General features: G+C 33.9%; 1 protein-coding gene across 1 annotated transcript in view; it reads left to right on the top strand.

Moving 5' to 3' along the window:
• Positions 1-19,445, top strand: part of LOC110456213 (enhancer of polycomb homolog 1-like) — a 25,418-nt gene extending 5,973 nt beyond the window's left edge. The window contains exons 3-15 of the mRNA XM_021506802.1: positions 1,487-1,632; positions 2,303-2,398; positions 2,630-2,737; positions 3,388-3,455; positions 4,545-4,625; positions 4,871-4,988; positions 8,132-8,293; positions 8,615-8,701; positions 12,272-12,420; positions 12,950-13,075; positions 13,696-14,234; positions 14,817-15,075; positions 15,835-19,445. Of these exons, the coding sequence (XP_021362477.1) occupies positions 1,487-1,632; positions 2,303-2,398; positions 2,630-2,737; positions 3,388-3,455; positions 4,545-4,625; positions 4,871-4,988; positions 8,132-8,293; positions 8,615-8,701; positions 12,272-12,420; positions 12,950-13,075; positions 13,696-14,234; positions 14,817-15,075; positions 15,835-15,910 (2,015 nt within the window). The 3' untranslated portion in view covers positions 15,911-19,445. The remainder of the gene's footprint in view (positions 1-1,486; positions 1,633-2,302; positions 2,399-2,629; positions 2,738-3,387; positions 3,456-4,544; positions 4,626-4,870; positions 4,989-8,131; positions 8,294-8,614; positions 8,702-12,271; positions 12,421-12,949; positions 13,076-13,695; positions 14,235-14,816; positions 15,076-15,834) is intronic.

Here is a 19,445-nt window from a genome sequence, read left to right as displayed (position 1 = left end):
AAATGCAGTCACGATATTAGAATTGATCCTGGGGTCTGGCCACAACCCTAGGGACCTAGTTTCTGAGTCAAAGCTTGGAAACAGTTGAGATCCCCACCCCATAACCATACATAAAATTGCTGGGCATGAAGAATCTAATACATGTACAGATATGCTACAAGGATTGGCCTTGGGGTCTGGCATATTCCCTTGATTTCATTCGGAGAATATTTTGCCATGATTGCTTTGGTATCCAGGTGAGCGATACAGGCCCTCTGGGCCTCTTGTTAATTCCATGTGTTGGCATGGCTACCTAAACAGCCTGTAGACCATTTTGATTGACAGGTGGAAATATATCTGTTTTAGCTTGGTCAATGATTTATGTAAAAATGATCATACAAGAGATGGGGGTGACTTTCATGTCATTTTGACATATTTCTAGTTTTACATTCAATTGTGATGCATGTAAATATAATTCAGTGTGTACGTGCAGCAGCAATAACTGATAGTGTTTTGTAATAGATAAGGACATAGGAAGCTGTCATGTACTCTTGTAGTAGTTCCAGTGTAGTAAATTTAACTCAAAATCAATATAGAGAACTTCACTTAATAGCAATGCACTTGTCAGCGACATTGAATCTGCTGGTGACATTAACAACATGCAAACCTATTGATCCAGATTTCTGACACAGTTTGTGAAGCAAATATGGTTTCAGTATTGTAATGCCATCGTTAGAATATTGGAGAGTTCTTCCTATTGAACTCTACTTATTTCTATACGTCCGTCAAATTTGACGGAAGTATTAAGGTATGGGGTTGTCCGGCCGGCGTAAACTTTAGTTTGTCCGGCAATCTCCTCCTACATTTTTTGACCGAGCTCTTTGAAACTTGGTATACAGTATAATCATGATATGAAGTTGTGTCTCCCTCAAAAGAATTTTGATTCAACAATTTTTGCAAAAGTTATTGCCCTTTGTTCATTTCAGTATTGTATTTTTTGTCCGGAGATTTTCTCCTACATCTTTTATAGCATGTCAGCTAACCACTCTTAGAATGATGCAGAGAGATCTTGTTTCAATGTTAGAAAGTATATAACACTATATGGCATTTGACGGGCTTATATTGTTCCACCCCGCGGTACTCTTGTTTATTAATTAAATGAGTCACAGTTTTTATAAAGGAAATTTGTAAAATTGATGACTCTGGAAGTAGCACACAAACTTAGCAGTGGGGAACTGTCAGTAGGGGAAAAAAGAAATTAATTTTACAATTGTAGTATTTATTGAAAATCCTTGGTACAACATGTACTGTAAATTGAAAATCTGTATTGGTCTGAGATTAGACCAACTTTAAATCGATATTGAGTTATTGACTGGTTAAGGAAATATAAGTATGCTTCAATTTTAAGTTTTGTGTAAAGCAAACAAAAATTGAATTGGGCTTAAATTGTTGATTATCAAAATGCAAAATACTTGATAACATGGTCTTTGCTTTTATATTTATTTAGCATTTGGCATGGAACAAGAAATTCCTGACTATGATATGGACAGTGAAGATGAACACTGGGTGAATGAACAAGCCAAAAAGATGGAGATAACACCACTCAAGTTTGAGGAAATGATGGACCGCCTAGAAAAAGGGAGCGGACAACAGGCATGTTTCTAAAATAAATTCTTTTTGTGATCGGTGCTTTGATACATTATAATAAACATATCATTAATCACATCTTCTTTAAATGCAGTATATAATGACAACTGGTCCTTTCTGTTATAAAACAAGTATGTTTCATTTGTGAGCTTAAGGTTTTATTGGCTTTGGGCTCAGCTGTTGTTAGGGTAAGGGGAATATTTTTTTTGCATAGCTTACATACTGTGTTTGACCAAATAAGGTTACTGGGTGCAGGCAAATGAAGATTGAGGCGCTTTATTTGAATTCAACATACATCATATTTCTCTTATTTTCCCACTGCAGCAGAGATATGAAGATTTCTTTATTCCACACCAAAGTCAAATTCAATTCCCCATTAATAAAATGTCATATATCAGCAGATTATGTTCCATGGCAGCCATTTTTGTATGCATTTTCTATGATAAAGGCCATTTTGGTGGCGGATATTGTCTATCAAAACCAACAGGACCAATAATGGAAATAAAACCCACGGCAAGGGGAAGAATTGTTGTGATAAACAAGTTAACTGATTTGTTTTCAAAATCCATTGGGTTGCCCAGTTCAGAGCAGGCACTTGCCTCCCATTAGGTCAAATTTGGTATTATTTGATTTGATGTTATAAGAATTTTTTTAATGTTCTTTCGTATAATTCCAGGTTGTGACATTACAAGAAGCTAAATTACTGTTAAAGGAAGATGATGATCTGATTATTGCTGCCTACGACTACTGGCTGAACAAGAGACTACGCCTGGTATGAATGGAATTACTGCCATTTATAAATTTATCATCCATTGTATTAAGATGTTTTTATAAAAATAGACAGGCAGCTTTACTGCATGGGAAAAGGGAGGGTTAACAATCACTAAACAAAATATGATGATGTAGTTTTACAACATCAGAATGTTGGCTGGGGGAATAAAACAGTTATGTGATAATTAAATGTGTATGATCATCTTCATGAAATTTCAATTTGATTTTTCAGGAACATCCTTTAATTTTACAAGTGAAAACAGAAAAGAGAGATGGCTCAACAACAAATAATCCATATGTTGCTTTCCGGCGACGTACAGAAAAAATGCAAACACGAAAGGTAATTTAATGTGTAGTATATCAAAAATATTGTTATTGAAAGATTGTAATTGGGTATTTTTCATATGGTTAAAAAAATGTATAAGAAATGAGTTGTTATTCCTTCAGAATACTCTTGCCCCAGTGCCAGTAATACAAATTGTTTTTGAGAAAAAAACATTATGAAAGTGCTTTTGATTTAATCTGATGTATTAAGCTACATCATGTATCATCTAAAGTCTGTTCAATCTTCTGATTAAAAATCCTGTTTCAGTTAGTTGTAAGATGCCTTCATTTTCCAAGTCATTAGCATTATATAAAAAGTTTTTGATTTTAATGGTTTAAGATGTCAGAATTCATAAAGATGACATATATCATAAAATTCCTTCTGACAGCTGAAGTGGGTTAAATCAAATTTATTCTTTCACTACAAACCAGAAATAAATTGACTACAAAGATTATTGCAGTGCTCTCTTGTTAAATTGCAGTATTTTCATACATTTTCATATAAGAATGCACAAGAGGTATTGTTAGTTTATCAGTTTGGCATGGGATGGAGCATATATTGTGCAGACCCTGCTTTTTTATTCATCAAGTGCACAGTTCACTAGTTAGACAAACAATACTTCAAGGTAAAACGAAGTAAAAGTTCAATGTTTTTTCTTTATGCAGAATAGGAAGAATGATGAATACTCATATGAAAAAATGTTGAAGTTGCGTCGAGATCTGAATAGAGCAGTGTAAGTACCCAATGAGAATTTTGCTGGAAAATTATCTACAGAGGAAAACTGTGTGATCTTGTTATACTATTATTACAATAACAACAAGAGGAAAAGAGTTTAAATGTTAAAACTTGGTATGTGAATAATTGGAACCCCACTTAAAGTTGCGACACTTATGCTACTGAATTTGGAATACACCAAATTGTCTATTATAGCAAAACAATATTCTGCAAGAAAATGCCTTCACATTATCAGAGTAAATGCCAGCATATATCATCACGAAATAAAATCACAACTACAATGTACTGAGATACGTAACTATTATTTTGTTTTATTGATTGGCAATTACTGAGAAAGGTTTTGATAAGTGTGTAATAGTTAATGAACAAAAAGTTAGTTATAAGTGACTATAGTTTGTCCTTCCTTCCTTCCCTCCTTCCGCTATCTTGTCTAGGCTCTATCTCCTACACTACTTGCCACTGGAACTTCATACTTGGGGTATGGGTTTACCTTGGTGAGGCGGTGTGTCGTGTATCAAAAGTAGGTCACTCTGACCTACATTTTGACCTTTGACCTACATCAAAGAAAATGTTTGTCCAGGTTCAATCTCCTACACTACTTGTCACTGGAACTTCATACTTGGGGTATGGGTTCATCTTGGTGGAGCGGTGTCATATATCAAAGTAGGTCACTGTTTTTGACTTTGACCTGCATCAAAGAAAAAGTTTGTCCGGGCTCTATCTCCTACACTACTAGTTACTGGAACTTCTTGCTTGGGGCATGGGTTCACTTGCACTGAAGAAGAAGCATACATAGTGTCACCAGATGCAATTTGATAGTAAAACAGTACCACTAACCCGTTGACATCCAACAGATTTATTTGCAATAGTAGCACTGAAACTATTCCTAATTAAATACTAGGGCTGTCAAACGTTCATATATAGAATTAGTTCCTGCACAAATTCATCATCTGTGCATTTCACATTCGGTGGGGGACTATAATTCCCAGAGTTGTCTTGCTATATAACCTCATTTTAGGATAGTTATTGTTGCACCTTAAGTTTTACTAACTGTATACTTTAATATTTTATTTCTCTTCATTTGTAGAACAATATTAGAATTAATAAAACGACGAGAGAAGACGAAAAAAGAAATGTTACAACTTACCATAGAAGTATTAGAAAAGCGGTAAGTTAATGGCTGTTAATATATTTTCATAAAAATTGCAATGCATTGACCAAGTGGGATGTCATGCTGACATGTTCAGATTATAATGTTTAAGTGTTTTAATAATTTTTTGAGTGGCCCCATCATCTGGATACTGTAGAGTAAGACAGTTATTATTTGAATAGTTTGTCTTTCCAAGACCTATTTTTAGTTAAACAATTAATTTTCCTTTAGTTTAATTTTAATATTTAATGTTCTATCTCCAGGTATCAGATAGAGGACTTCAGTGGCACCATGTTACAGGAGGCCGAGGCTCTACGACACAAGATGCCTTCTACCTTCATCCCTCAGTATGCCTATGGCTCATCAGGCTGGGGTCAGACGGTAAGCTGGTTTTTGTGTTTTCACAAGAATTTCCAGATTAGGTAACCAGGAGTTGTTATAGTGGAAGTCACGGAAATCACTAGAACACATTTTCATTGACACCATTTTGTGGTCAAGGGTTTAGAGGGGTGGTTTGTTGACATAATATGGCATAATCCTGTTTTTCCAGGATAATTTCTTACTGCAGTTTCAAATATAACATAGACCTGATAACAATATGTCTGTAGCTGATTAAAATTGTCTCAAGTTATATTATAGACATAAAATTACAGAAAAAATATTTTGCAGACTAACCTGTGTGGTAACATAAATGCTAAAGGAATTAAAATTAAAGAGATACTTTTGAGATTTGGTATGTATGTGTGATAAGAAATATATGTTGACAGTGATTTTTTTGCTCAGTATTATAGCCGAACACAGGCTGTTTCCCCTCGCTAAAAAGTGCTTTATTTTCCCAAAATAACCAAAAAAAGAGGAATATATTGCTAATTTCAATAAAAAAGAGGAATATATTTTCCCAATTCATAAAAGAACAGGCTGTTGTAAAATTTAGGTAAAAAAAATGGTTGATTCGCATATCCTCAAATGGGAACACTGTGTTTAATTCAATTTACATTAGTTATGGCCCTTTTCTTATTCTTCCAGCACTATGAAAACTTCTACCATGATTTGAAAAATAATGGGTAAAAGTAGACAATATCTATTAACAAATTTTGTAAACCAGTTAACACAAAAAATTAACCTTGCCTTATTCCTATCCAGTGAAGTAAAATATGTTCTCCCAGTACATGCATCTCACGAAATAATTCAGATTTCGTAAGTAATAATTTTTGATAGGTTGTCATAAAAACCCATTGTTGAAACATCGCAGTTCAAGAATTATCATTTACAATAAAATTAAAGCAGCATCTTTAGTCAGTTCAAGTACTATCATTTACAATAAAATTAAAGCAGCATCTTTGGTCAGTTCAAGAACTATCATTTATAATAAAATTAAAGCAGCATCTTTGGTCAGTTCAAGTATTATTATTTACAATAAAATTAAAGCAGCATCTTTAGTCAGTTCAAGTACTATCAGTTACAATAAAATTAAAGCAGCATCTTTTGTCAGTTCAAGTACTATCATTTACAATAAAATTAAAGCAGCATCTTTAGTCAGTTCAAGTACTATCATTTACTATAAAATTAAAGCAGCATCTTTAGTCAGTTCAAGTACTATCATTTACTATAAAATTAAAGCAGCATCTTTAGTCAGTTCAAGTACTATCATTTACTATAAAATTAAAGCAGCATCTTTAGTCAGTTCAAGTACTATCATTTACTATAAAATTAAAGCAGCATCTTTAGTCAGTTCAAGAACTATCATTTACAATAAAATTAAAGCAGCATCTTAAGTCATTTCAAGTATTATCATTTACAATATAATTAAAGCAGCATCTTTAGTCAGTTCAAGTACTATCAGTTACAATAAAATATAAGCAGCATCTTTAGTCAGTTCAAGTACTATCAGTTACAATAAAATATAAGCAGCATCTTTAGTCAGTTCAAGTACTATCAGTTACAATAAAATATAAGCAGCATCTTTAGTCAGTTCAAGTACTATCATTTACCATAAAATTAAAGCAGCATCTTTGGTCAGTTCAAGTACTATCATTTACAATAAAATTTAAGCAGCATCTTTAGTCAGTTCAAGTACTATCAGTTACAATAAAATTTAAGCAGCATCTTTAGTCAGTTCAAGTACTATCAGTTACAATAAAATATAAGCAGCATCTTTAGTCAGTTCAAGTACTATCAGTTACAATAAAATTAAAGCAGCATCTTTAGTCAGTTCAAGTACTATCATTTACTATAAAATTAAAGCAGCATCTTTAGTCAGTTCAAGTACTATCAGCTACAATAAAATTTAAGCAGCATCTTTAGTCAGTTCAAGTACTATCATTTGCAATAAAATTTAAGCAGCATCTTTAGTCAGTGCAAGTATTATCATTTACAATAAAATTAAAGCAGCATCGTTTGTCAGTTCAAGTACTATCATTTACAATAAAATTTAAGCAGCATCTTTAGTCAGTTCAAGTACTATCATTTACTATAAAATTAAAGCAGCATCTTTAGTCAGTTCAAGAACTATCATTTACAATAAAATTAAAGCAGCATCTTAAGTCATTTCAAGTATTATCATTTACAATATAATTAAAGCAGCATCTTTAGTCAGTTCAAGTACTATCATTTACCATAAAATTAAAGCAGCATCTTTGGTCAGTTCAAGTACTATCAGTTACAATAAAATTAAAGCAGCATCTTTTGTCAGTTCAAGTACTATCATTTACAATAAAATTTAAGCAGCATCTTTAGTCAGTTCAAGTACTATCAATTACAATAAAATTAAAGCAGCATCTTTGGTCAGTTCAAGTACTATCAGTTACAATAAAATTAAAGCAGCATCTTTAGTCAGTTAAAATACTATCATTTACAATAAAATTAAAGCAGCATCTTTGGTTAGTTCAAGTATTATCATTTACAATAAAATTAAAGCAGCATCGTTTGTCAGTTCAAGTACTATCATTTACAATAAAATTTAAGCAGCATCTTTAGTCAGTTCAAGTACTATCAGTTACAATAAAATTAAAGCAGCATCTTTAGTCAGTTCAAGAACTATCATTTACAATAAAATTAAAGCAGCATCTTAAGTCATTTCAAGTATTATCATTTACAATATAATTAAAGCAGCATCTTTAGTCAGTTCAAGTACTATCATTTACAATAAAATTAAAGCAGCATCTTAAGTCATTTCAAGTATTATCATTTACAATATAATTAAAGCAGCATCTTTAGTCAGTTCAAGTACTATCATTTACAATAAAACTAAAGCAGCATCTTTAGTCATAGTGATACGTATTTCCTTTTTAACAGATTCACCAGTACATTGCAGGCACACAATGCTTTGTGGTTACCTTATTGAACTTGCTTTACCAAAATTATTGTAATTCTAAATCTGAATGTCTGCAAAATATTCAACTATCACAAAGTTTATTAAACTACCATTTGGCTAACCAAGTCCAAAGTCTGAAGGCTCTTCAATTCAAGCTGGTCGATTTGTACCAACTATCTGTTGACTAATTGTTAAGATTTGCTCTTTGCAGGAGGAGGTGGTTGTGCGAAAAAAGCGTGAATACAGGAAGAGGAAACACAAACCAGTCTTACAGCACCGTGAGAATACAACCGTCCAACCCACCCGTCACTTTAGTGACATTGATGTCCTCCACACGGATGTGTACAGCTCCGAAGATGAAGGACTCTCTCCTGTACGAATGGTTGATTTTTCTTTCCAAAATTTTTGAAACTTGTTTATCTTTGGTTAAAAATCAATTCATTCTTGTGAATTTTTTTCTACAAATGTTGTCATTCCTCAAGTGTTTTGCTATCATGATTCAGTAGTATTTATTTTTACCTCATTTTAGAATATCCTTGAAAAGCTTGCATGGAAATAGTTTCAATGAAAAATTCAGATTTTTTCAGAAAAACACTTTGATCAGAAAGATATAATCACCTTAGAACTATTGTGGTAAACAAGACATTATAACAATTCAATAACTTAGTTGAATCATTCTTGTCTTTCTTTACAGGGCATGTCCCCATCTGATCATGAAGACGAGAATGACCCAGACGGTCCCTTTGCCTTCAAGAGAAGAAAGAATTGCAGTTATTTTGCTGTAAGTGTTTTACGCAGGGAATAATAAATTTATTTGTATTCTCAAATAACCTGCATAAACACCTGGACGTGTGAACTCAACAGGTACAACAGGTACATACATCTACTTTTTATGATTTTAAAAAACATAACCCCCCCCCCTGTTTTTTCCAAGGGAAGTATATGTCCCTTGTTGCCTCTTAATTTTTGTGCCAAAGGTTACACTGATGTTTTTATTGGCATTTTGTGATAAGCATTGTTAATGTCAGAACTCATGCTCTATATATATATGTAAGCAAAGGAAAAATATTTTCCAAAATTAAAAAAAAATGCCTATCTACCTACCCTATTTTTTCTAAGGATGATAACGGAAACAAAGGAATTTTTTATTTGTCCTCGCAGCAGGGGTTTAAAAATATTTTTCAGTATACTAGCCTAGGGCTACCCGGGCTAGTAGACACTATCAATCCACTAGCCTGAAATAATGCTCGACCGAGAAATACAAAATGGATCAAGCTGACAACATGATCACACAATCTATATCTCATTCACAGATCAATATTTTCCTTAAAAAAAAAAGAGACAAAATTTTGTTTAATAACTGAATGTTAAAAAAAATATGTTTGAATTCTTCCTGAAAATCAGTCCGGATACCAGTTTCTGTATTAGAAAGTGTCAAAAACAGACTGCCTTGTCAACTTTTGGAGAGAAGAACTTTATTTCTGTACCCCACATGCTTAAATCAAATAAAAGAGAATGATTTGCAACAAAAGAGGGCCAATTTGGTGGTTAGTATAGACTTTCAATGCTATTGAGGTTGTACCCAAATCGGGACACTTTTTAGTGAAATAATGATGTATTTTAGATCCCAGTAATTTTTGTTCACTTTTTCTAAATAGATATCATTATCTATTCATTTTGATAACAAATTGATATTTCCGGCGCGTGGTTCTATATACAGAACCGGAAATATAGTCATGGAAACGTAATCGCGCGAAGAGGTATAGCTGTACCCAAATTGGGACATCCCTTCCGGTTTTGGCTTATACTGTACTTGGAGATGAAACAAGTATTTAGCAAAACATGGCATATCTTTGGAATATTTAAGAGTCGAGGGTCGTTCTGAATGAATTTCTTTTACAAACTACCATTACCGGGGTAGTTGTGAAATAATAGGATTGTGAAAAATCACATAAAATTGAAAATCAATAACGTCGCATGGCTTACCAATTAAGAAACGTTACATTTTCGTCATTATTTACAAACTAAAACTGTGATTGTAACCATAAGTAGCAGTAAGTAAAGTTCCTATCATCTTTAAATCAATATTTTCAATTTAAAAATACTTCCTTGCACCGTATGCAATTTTCTTGTGACTTTTTGCTTTCAGTGTCCCAATTTGGGTACTAGCTTGAATTGGGTATTGTGATGTTACCACACATGGCACACATGTGAAGACAACAGAACATCTTGCATCATCAATTAGTGACAATACGGCGTGAATGACTGCATGTGTTCTGATAGATATTTTAGTGAAAATTACCAGGAATTCATAGGTTAAAAATGCTAAATGGTATCCTTCATGATGAAAAAATAGAACACAAGCATTTTTATACACCTGTCAAAATTTGACGGAAGTTTTATGGTATAGGGTTTATGGTTTATGGTCCGTCCGTCCTTCCAGCGTAAACGTTTGTTTGTCCGGCAATCTCCTCCTACATTTTTCTACCGATCTCTTTGAAACTTGGGATACATTATAATCATGATATGAAGTCGTGTTTCCCTTAAAAGAATTTTGATTCGACGATTTTTGCAAAAGTTATTGCCCTTTGTTCATTTCAGTATTTGATTTTTTTGTCTGGAGATCTCCTCCTACATTTTTTATAGCATGCCAGCTAACCACTCTTGAATAATGCAGATCTTATTTCAATGTAAGAAAGTATATAACACTATATGGCATTTGATGGGTGTATATTGTTCTACCCCTGTTAGCTATGACATTCTAAACAAGTCACTAGTAAGCCTCTAAATTTCACTAGCACAAGCTGAAAATCTGGTGGTGTCGGGCTAGTGCATCTTTACACCCCTGCGTTGAAGTTGCAGTTCTGTACAGTATAATTTTAGCTGTTATAAATGTTTTATTTAGCTGGTCCTAATCAAACAGGATTTTACTAGATGAACTAAAGTTTTAAAGGTGCAACAATGTCGTAGATTTTATTTAATTTCAAAGACATTAATGAACCATGACCAGAAGTTATTTCCCCCGGAACAGCATATGATACAGAAGCATTTTTCTGCTCACACCAACCATGCACAGAAGTTCTTTATTTTAATGTCCCTGGGGTAGGGGTATGTTTTAATGGAATAGCCCTAATTATAATGTGCACAAGTATGTGTCTCTTAATTAGTATAATGTTTAAAATGTGTGTTTGTATGAATAGCATAATGTGCAATTGAGTGTGTTTGTATGATAAGTATAATGTACTTAAGGATTGAACTGAACGTCAATTGTTATATTTACATTTCCTCATACGACCTGTCTATTCTTAATTAGTCGGATAAGCTTAATTTATATTTCCTGCTGCCGTAAAACTTCACTGGTCCAGTGCTTGGAAAAGCTGCAGAGGGCCATTATCGGACCAAAAACTTTCGGTTGCCATTATCAGACCGAAAACAACGGTCGCCATTAAAAATGTAACCATGTGACAACTGTTAAATGCAGTTAAATGCTCTAATTATATGTGCAAAACATTCTAATACAAAAGTTAGAACTAACCTTCCTATTCTAGATGTCTTTATTGTCTGCAAATCCCGTCAAAATGTGACTTGTATGAACCCAACGACAACAACAAGATGATGCCTATCGTTTCGGCTTACACTGATGTAACAGAAACCATGGTCATGTGACCAGATAATGCAGAAAGCTGTTACTGTCAAGTAACTGCAGGCTGACTTTCCATAGAGTTCATGGAAAATAGGAAGGGCATATGTAAAAATATAAATCTGTATCTCTGTATGAATTGTGTAGTGTACAAATGTGTGCCTCTATAAGTAGTATAATGTATGAAAGTGTGTGGCTGTATAAATAATAGAAAATAGAAGAAGCATAATGTGTAACATATGGAAGTTGTAGGCTGTACCAACATACGTGTGTATAAGTGGTATAGTTCACGAATGCTTGTGTCAGTACAACTAGTCTAATGAACAAAAGAAGTAGTACGATGTACAAATGTGTGGTCTACAAGTAGTATAATGTATAATAGGGTGAGGGCCAAGGTAAGGAAAAATTAACTGAGATTTGGATAAAAAAAGGTTTAAAAAAAACATCAGTTTTCACCTGGATGATACAAATTTGACTGACTGTATTTTGTGTAGATAACCATCAGAAATAAATCTTTCTCCCATATAAAACATTAGGTCTACAACAATTTACAGGGAAATTCATTTAGAATTTTAATACCCTTTAATGGTGATCTTCATTTTTAGAGAATTTGCTATTAGGATGATATGTTCATTTCTGTATGACAAATTTCATACTCTAGTAGGGCTAATATTGATAGATGAATGTAATAAGTGGATTTTGTGTTTGCAGCCTATTTTGAATCGCCTTGGGAACTGGTCTTGGCATAGCCCTGAAGATGGAGGCCTGGGGGAGAGAAAATACAGATATAACCTCATGTCCTTTTCAAAACCATCGCGAAGTCAAGGCTTCTGTCGGCGGAGGGTAGGAAGGGGCGGCAGGTAAGTCTCTTTGCAACAAATTTTTAAAACTTTTTGCAATGACGTAATATGTAATCACTGATCATCTTCAAAAAAGTATAAGATGGTGGAGAGGACATTNTGCCGTCCTAAGTAACTTGTCTGAAGAATTCCTCCTTAACCAACAGGTGGATTTCATTGAAACTTTGCGTGAATGATCGATATCTTATGTAGTTGTGCGCCGGCATTTAAATTTTGGATTTCGACCCTTTTTTGATGGAGTTATGCCCCTTTGTGCAAAATATTTGTCCATGCAAGGTTTTATTTGTAAAGATTGGTTAATATTGCAATTTCTTAATTACCAAAATAAATGTGTGCCAAATCTGAACATATGTAAAACACATCAGAAATTGGAACTTATTTATTTAGTCGGTGAACAATAACAAACAATTTTGAAGTAAAAAAAGAGGCCCCAAAAAGCATGATTAATTTGTATGATTCTAGCTTGAAGAACTGAAAGCATTGCTTATCTGATGCATTTTCCCTCTTATTTGTGTTGTTCTGTTCACAGATTACTTGTAGACAGAGCTTTCACACCTTGGGACAATGAGCTGTGTCGAACAGACTTATCATCATGTTCCGGAACATCTTCAGGGATAGCAGGGGATTACGTATCATATATCAGGGAAAGAAAAATGTAAGTTATGCTATTGTAAATCACTTCAGTTTGACTACTTACTCTTTTGCAGAACATACTGAAACATGAGGTCAAAGAGCAGTGATACTTGGCCATTGTTTTATAAGATAATAAGGTTAAACAACCTTGACCCACTAAGATGGGTACATGATTAATATTTGTTAAAACCTTTAAATATAGATCCATAAGGTGTAGAGTAATTATATTTTGTCTCTTGTGTAAGTTTGCTTGTCGTCATGGTTTTTAATTAAAATAAATTTGACCCATATTGAAGATGACAGATGTGATTTGTTTTTGAAAACACTATTCAGTAAGAGGTGAGTGATGCAGGGCTACTCCGACCTTTGGTTGTTTAGTGCTTTATAATTTGTATGCAGTGATTTTTTCTGCCTGCCTTTACAGCCAAATACAGGCTGCTTCCCCTAGTAAGAAAAATATTTCATTCTCCAAAAAATAAAGAAAAAATGATTTTCCTGATTCATGTAGGAAAAGGGTGTTGTAAAATTTAGGTAGAAAACAAATGCTGCTATGCTATTGCTGTGTATTTTACTGCTATCTGAATTATCCCCTGATGGAGCTGTGTAAAATTTAAATTTAATTTATAATTTCTATTTTCACAGACCACATTTTCGTCCACATTCACCAACCATGGATGACATGATATCACATGGGTCCAATGTTACTAGTGCTGAGGAGGAGACGGAGTTTAATTTAGAAAGTTTTCAGTCTCACCGTGAACAGCTACTGCAGATGCAGCGGGCACAGGAGGAACAATTACGCAAGCATGACACTCTAATTCTGGACAGCTCGTGTAGCAGTGAACTCGATCATTCCTTTTCTTCTCAACCCACCTCAAGATTCACACTTGATTCAGAAAGTGCAAAATTTGCGGTGTCTGCCGTACTTAACACATCGCAACTTCAAAGTGCAACAAAAACTGGTGCTAGTACACAGTCTTCATCATTGTCATCTTCACCGTCAGTATCATCCACAATCTCAATAAAAGCCATCAAACCAACGTCTAGTGTATCGGTTGTAGCCAAACCTCTACCGACAGTGGCAATTTCTGCAGTGTCGCCTGCAGTCACGTTGTCATCACCTTTGGCATCTGTTATCCCTACAACAAAGACTTTGTCCAATGGACCTATATCAGCACAAAGTAAGACTGCAGAGTGTTAAAATAAAATAATAAGTTTGTTTTCTAGTTTGTTGGAAAATGTTGTGTACATTTTGTGCAAGAAGTGGTAGTTCTATTATGATCATAGATGAATTTTCAGGGAAAGTTTCACACACATATTTCGACATCCTATGAAATATTTTTTTATGAAAATGATTTCTTTTTAATGAACTTTATTTACTATTTAATGGTGAGAGGCACCATTAATGTGTATCAAAGCAAAAAGTATAGCTCCAAAAGGATAACATTTTCATGCAACTCCATAGTTTCATATTCAGATGGGAGGAGCTTTGTTGTCAGATTTCCTTGAAAACTCAGGTTTTATTGTAGGAAGCTTTATTGGTTTACTTTGTAGGAAGAAATCAGGGTTTCCGATCTGCTACCAGTAATTTAGGCTTGCATTTGAGTGAAAAAATGAAAAAAAAACTATTGGTTTGAGTTAAGAAATAGAAAATGTATAGGTTGAAAACTAGATAGATACTAAAGTTAAAAAAAGAATGTCCTTTAAGTATTTCATCAAATGTTGATTCTGTTTCTTAACTGGTATACTCTTCATTCCAACAGGTAAAATCACAGGGCTTTCAACGTCACCGGCAGCCACAGTGTTACAGTTAAATTTTCCAATCAGCAAAAACAATAACTCATCTGCTTCACCACTGACTACCACCAAAGGTTTATCTTCTAGCCTGACCTCCTCCTCCTCATCATCCTCATCATCGTCTGCGTTCACACCAATCAATTCAATATCAAACAAGACTGTCTCGGCCGTCAGCTCAAATCTCCTGAAAAATTTCTCTAAGGCTGCACCACTGGAAAGTATGAAGTAAGCAGTTCTGAAATATTGTTACTATATGGGAATTCAGATGTGTTATGAAACTTAATTTCCACTGAATTGCAGTATTGCAATCTTTAATTTTATCTTTTTAGAATCAAGTTAAATCTAATTACCCTGGTAATATGTTTTTTGGGGGGGGGTTTAACAATGAAAATGTCTATCAGCTTAAGACTTTTCAAATTCAACTTTTATATCTATATTGTAGAGTGTAACAGACCTAGAAAATTGAGGATTGGGGAATTTTAGAAATTTTCAAAACTATCATGTTGGACAAACACCAGAAATTTAATTATTGCCATCTGTAGCATCGTCTAGATGTGTACATTCACTTTGTTTCAAACCAAAACCCTGCAAATTTTAATTTGGCCAACCCAAGGGATCAAAATTCAAAGTAATGTTGGTATACAGATGTGAAAATCTCCAAGAAAGACAACCGAGACTAGATGTTCCACAATAGCATGACCTTTAGATTTATTGCTTTATGTAGCCAAATTAAGCACTTGTTTGGGACCCCACTTTGAAAAAGATGGCACTATCACCTGATGTTTATAAATCCACTTAGTATTGATGTTAACAATCAGTTTGAAGTGGAAACTGATAAATAGTTGGGGATATTTTGTATTCCTGTTTAATGTCATTTCTGTGGTTCCCAACTTTTTAAGTTTCTGTGGGTTGACATGAACATTAAGTTATTGCATAGGAATATGAGAATTGATGACTGTAACTGACAATAAACTTCCTTTCTAGGCAGAACCATGACGAAGTGAGTCGTCTGAATAACATGAACAGTATAAAGCATGACATGGCGATGGATGTGACCTGATGGTATAGGGTGATCTGTGTTCAGCAGACTGTGATCTCATACAGCCCACCAAACTGGCACAGCGGCCACACATCAGCCAGTGTCACCCAAACTTTGACATGCTGGTGTTGTCCATGGTCGTAACGACAAGCAGGATTGTACCAAGTGCAGGGGAGGATATCTTTGAGACCTAACAAGGAGGAGTATGAAGTTAGATGTACATCAAGAGCTAGTGTTCAAATAGAAGAAAACAATACACCCTCAAAACTATTTCATCTCCTCCTGTGTTAGTAATGTGAGAAGTAATTTGTTTCTCAGATTTCTTCTAACTGATTTTGAACGTAAATATGTTGTAATGCCAAACGGAGAAAATTTTGAAATAACACTGTATGTGGAAATAAATGAAACAATTGTTAGACAGCAGTGATGTCAACAAGAAGTAAAACCACATCAATACATTTTTAGACTCGAAAAGCTTAATATGAATTAATCTCCAAAAAATATTCCTGAGAGGAAAAACGAATCAGTCTAGCAAATAATGGACTTGACAATATGACTGTTTTGTTTTGTAAAATGCTATCAATTTTGCATGATAAATAGAGCAATACTTTTTTCAAATTTCTCCAAATTCTGCAATTTAAAATGTTCGTATTTAATACTGTTTATTTATGCCTTTATTGTTAACCCACCTGTTGTTTCTGTCCGCTCTGAAGTATTCAATCAAAAAGAACTAGAAATAGGGTTTCAGTATTGAAATAGAGACACAAGCATGGCATGGACTGAATGTTCATCTTAATTTAAATTTTCTAATTATTTAATAAAAAGATAATTATATGAGTTTTCATTGCCTTCTAATGGTAATCCAAAGATTATGTGAAACAAGATTTTGATTATGGGGAATCAGATTTTGTGTATGATTTCAGTTCGTTCGGGAAGCATATATATTGTAAATCTGAAGCTATAAAGGTTATATAATAAGGCAAACAAATATATTTTGTATGTATGTTTTGGGTAACATGCCTGAAAAAATGGGTAGGTCGGTCATGATTCTTTTTTTGATTTTTTTTTAAATAAAGGGGGGGGGGGGGGTAATTTAAGTAATTTCAAAAATCAACAAACATATTTAGGACCTTTAAATAATAATATGGGATTTAAATTTGGTTTGGATACCTGCCTATGAAGTAGAGAGGGTATATATAGTTGTCTTGTTTATTGTCAATCAATTTGTTTGCATCCAGTTGACAATTTATCCCAACACTGGATAAAGTGTGTTGACTGGTTGAGGGAGATAAAAATGTTAGGATTGGAGATAAAAATTAAGGTCGGTCGAGGTACCTGAGACATACTTTTTTGGGGGCCTAACCCTTCATTTGTTAGAGGTATCTATGAATTTGACGTATGCATCACCCACAGAAGTTGTGTGTTATTTAAATAGGTCACAGTGACTAGTTTATCACTTGTATTGTAGTGGCATCCCCCAAGGTTTTGCAGTGAAACTTGGATGCATAACAACAGGAGAAATGTTTCTGTTTAACCTGAATAAACCTCTAAAATAAACAGTCTTCAAAATAACCTGTACAACTGAATTGAATTCCAAATACTTGTTAAGGTAATTCACAGACAAGATGATCTATCTAAAATCCAAATATCTCTCAAGTTATTCAGACAATTTTATCAAAAGACTCCTCTTGTATTTTACAATTGTGAAATATGTAACTGTGGAATCAACTACTAGGATTTATCAAACATTTACACAATTATGTGAAAATAGATGTATAAAGTAGATTGAAAAACAATCATTTAACTAAATACACTTCAGATTGACCTTTACTAATGATCTAAAGGGGAATTTGTATAATGTAGATCTGAAAATTACTGCAGAACTGAAACAAAATACATCTCAAAACAGCCTATTACCTTTTAAAAACTAAAGGGTCTTGGTAGACCTACTGAAGTAGATCTGAGATCCTCACACGAGGTACATACATTAAAATAGACCAAAGCACCAGAATTTGTATCGTAATTTTTGTGGTGATATTTTTGTTCATGTCAATGATTTGTATACTGGTGCACTGAGACATTGTACTCTGCCTAACTCAGCAAGCTGTTCTACCTCATTTTGATACAAGCAGAAGATGTTGATTGCAGAGATGTTCACACGAGTGCACAATGAAGCCTGTGTCTGTAGACTAATGGACACAGACTATGAAAAAAACCATGGGAATTACTGTCCTTTATACAGCAAATTTTATACTGCATGTTTTTGTAAATCAAAAAACATTGTATGTACCATTTCTATATATAGATTTTGTTCCAATTACTGTTTTCCTTCACATCCGGCAATGACAACTTCCCTTTAAATACTACTTTGTTTTATCTCTTTAAGATATAGATATATAATTTGTACATGTGCTATTTGTAAAAGTTAGCACTTGCATAAACATTTGTTTGTATGAGTCCTTAACGATGGTACATCAATATTTTTTTGTTTATAAAGCTTAGCAGACAATGTGCAATGCAAAATGACGGTGAGAGTGACTAGATAGAATCTGCTCAACATTAGTAGTGGGACTGGCTGTGTCTGTAATGTGAATATACCATTGTTTGAATCAACTTATCCATTGCACCCGAATTAAAAGAAACGTATCAAACCATTGTATATGTTGTATAATTGAGCAATTTTGAAAACCTCTCACAAGCAAGTGAAGAACATTATCAATAATATAATAACTGTTTTTAAGCATGCATTGCTGGTTAAAGATCCTGGTTGAGTAGTTTTATCATTTATTAATGATTTGTTTGCCATATAAAAAGAAATATTACCAAGGAATGGGATATGTGCCGATGGAACATTACCATTAGCTGTAAAATTAACATCTCCGTTGTACCTTATATTGTTGTTAATGGCCATTGTATGTGTTTTTTTCCTGACAAGCTGTTGATATGTCTGGAGGATCTCTTGACCACTGGAGTGATACAGGGTTACGTGGTCACAAATACTACCAGGTGCAATCAAGTGTAGAGGGATGTGTTTGATGTGATAGTATAGTCCTAAATATACAGATATAGTGTGTGACCCGATACTAATGACAATTTACTAAGAAGATATTTCCAGGTATTTGGGAAATGCTGGTAGTAGTTCAAAATTATGAGCATGTGTATTTAGATTGTTTGAAAAGAATTATGACGGACAAATGATAAATATACCCGCAGCAGGGCGAGAGAGGGAGCGAGAGAAAGAATTAATGGTGTGAACAAATTAGTTTTGCATGATTTATGTCCATTATGGTGTTTCTTTAGTGCTTTTTGGGTTTCTCGATAGACCATGACTCCCTTGGAGTTGAGTGCATGCTTGACTGAGAGAAAAAGTGAATGTGTGCAAAAGACTTCAGTGTGGTAGCACAATGTAATGTATGGGTGTACTCGTGTAATAGTCGACACGGTATGTCAAGGATTAATGAAAAACAATTCTAATGTGTTCAGCTGTGATACTGTCAGCGTTGTGTACGACGCACAGAGAAAACTTAAATTACTGGAAATAAATATTCCAAACTAC

The sequence above is a fragment of the Mizuhopecten yessoensis genome, unplaced genomic scaffold, assembly GCF_002113885.1.
Source record: "Mizuhopecten yessoensis strain PY_sf001 unplaced genomic scaffold, ASM211388v2 scaffold8573, whole genome shotgun sequence".
NCBI lineage: Eukaryota > Metazoa > Mollusca > Bivalvia > Pectinida > Pectinidae > Mizuhopecten > Mizuhopecten yessoensis.
Note: the sequence above shows the minus strand (reverse complement) of the source record. Positions and strands in the feature narration are given on the sequence as shown.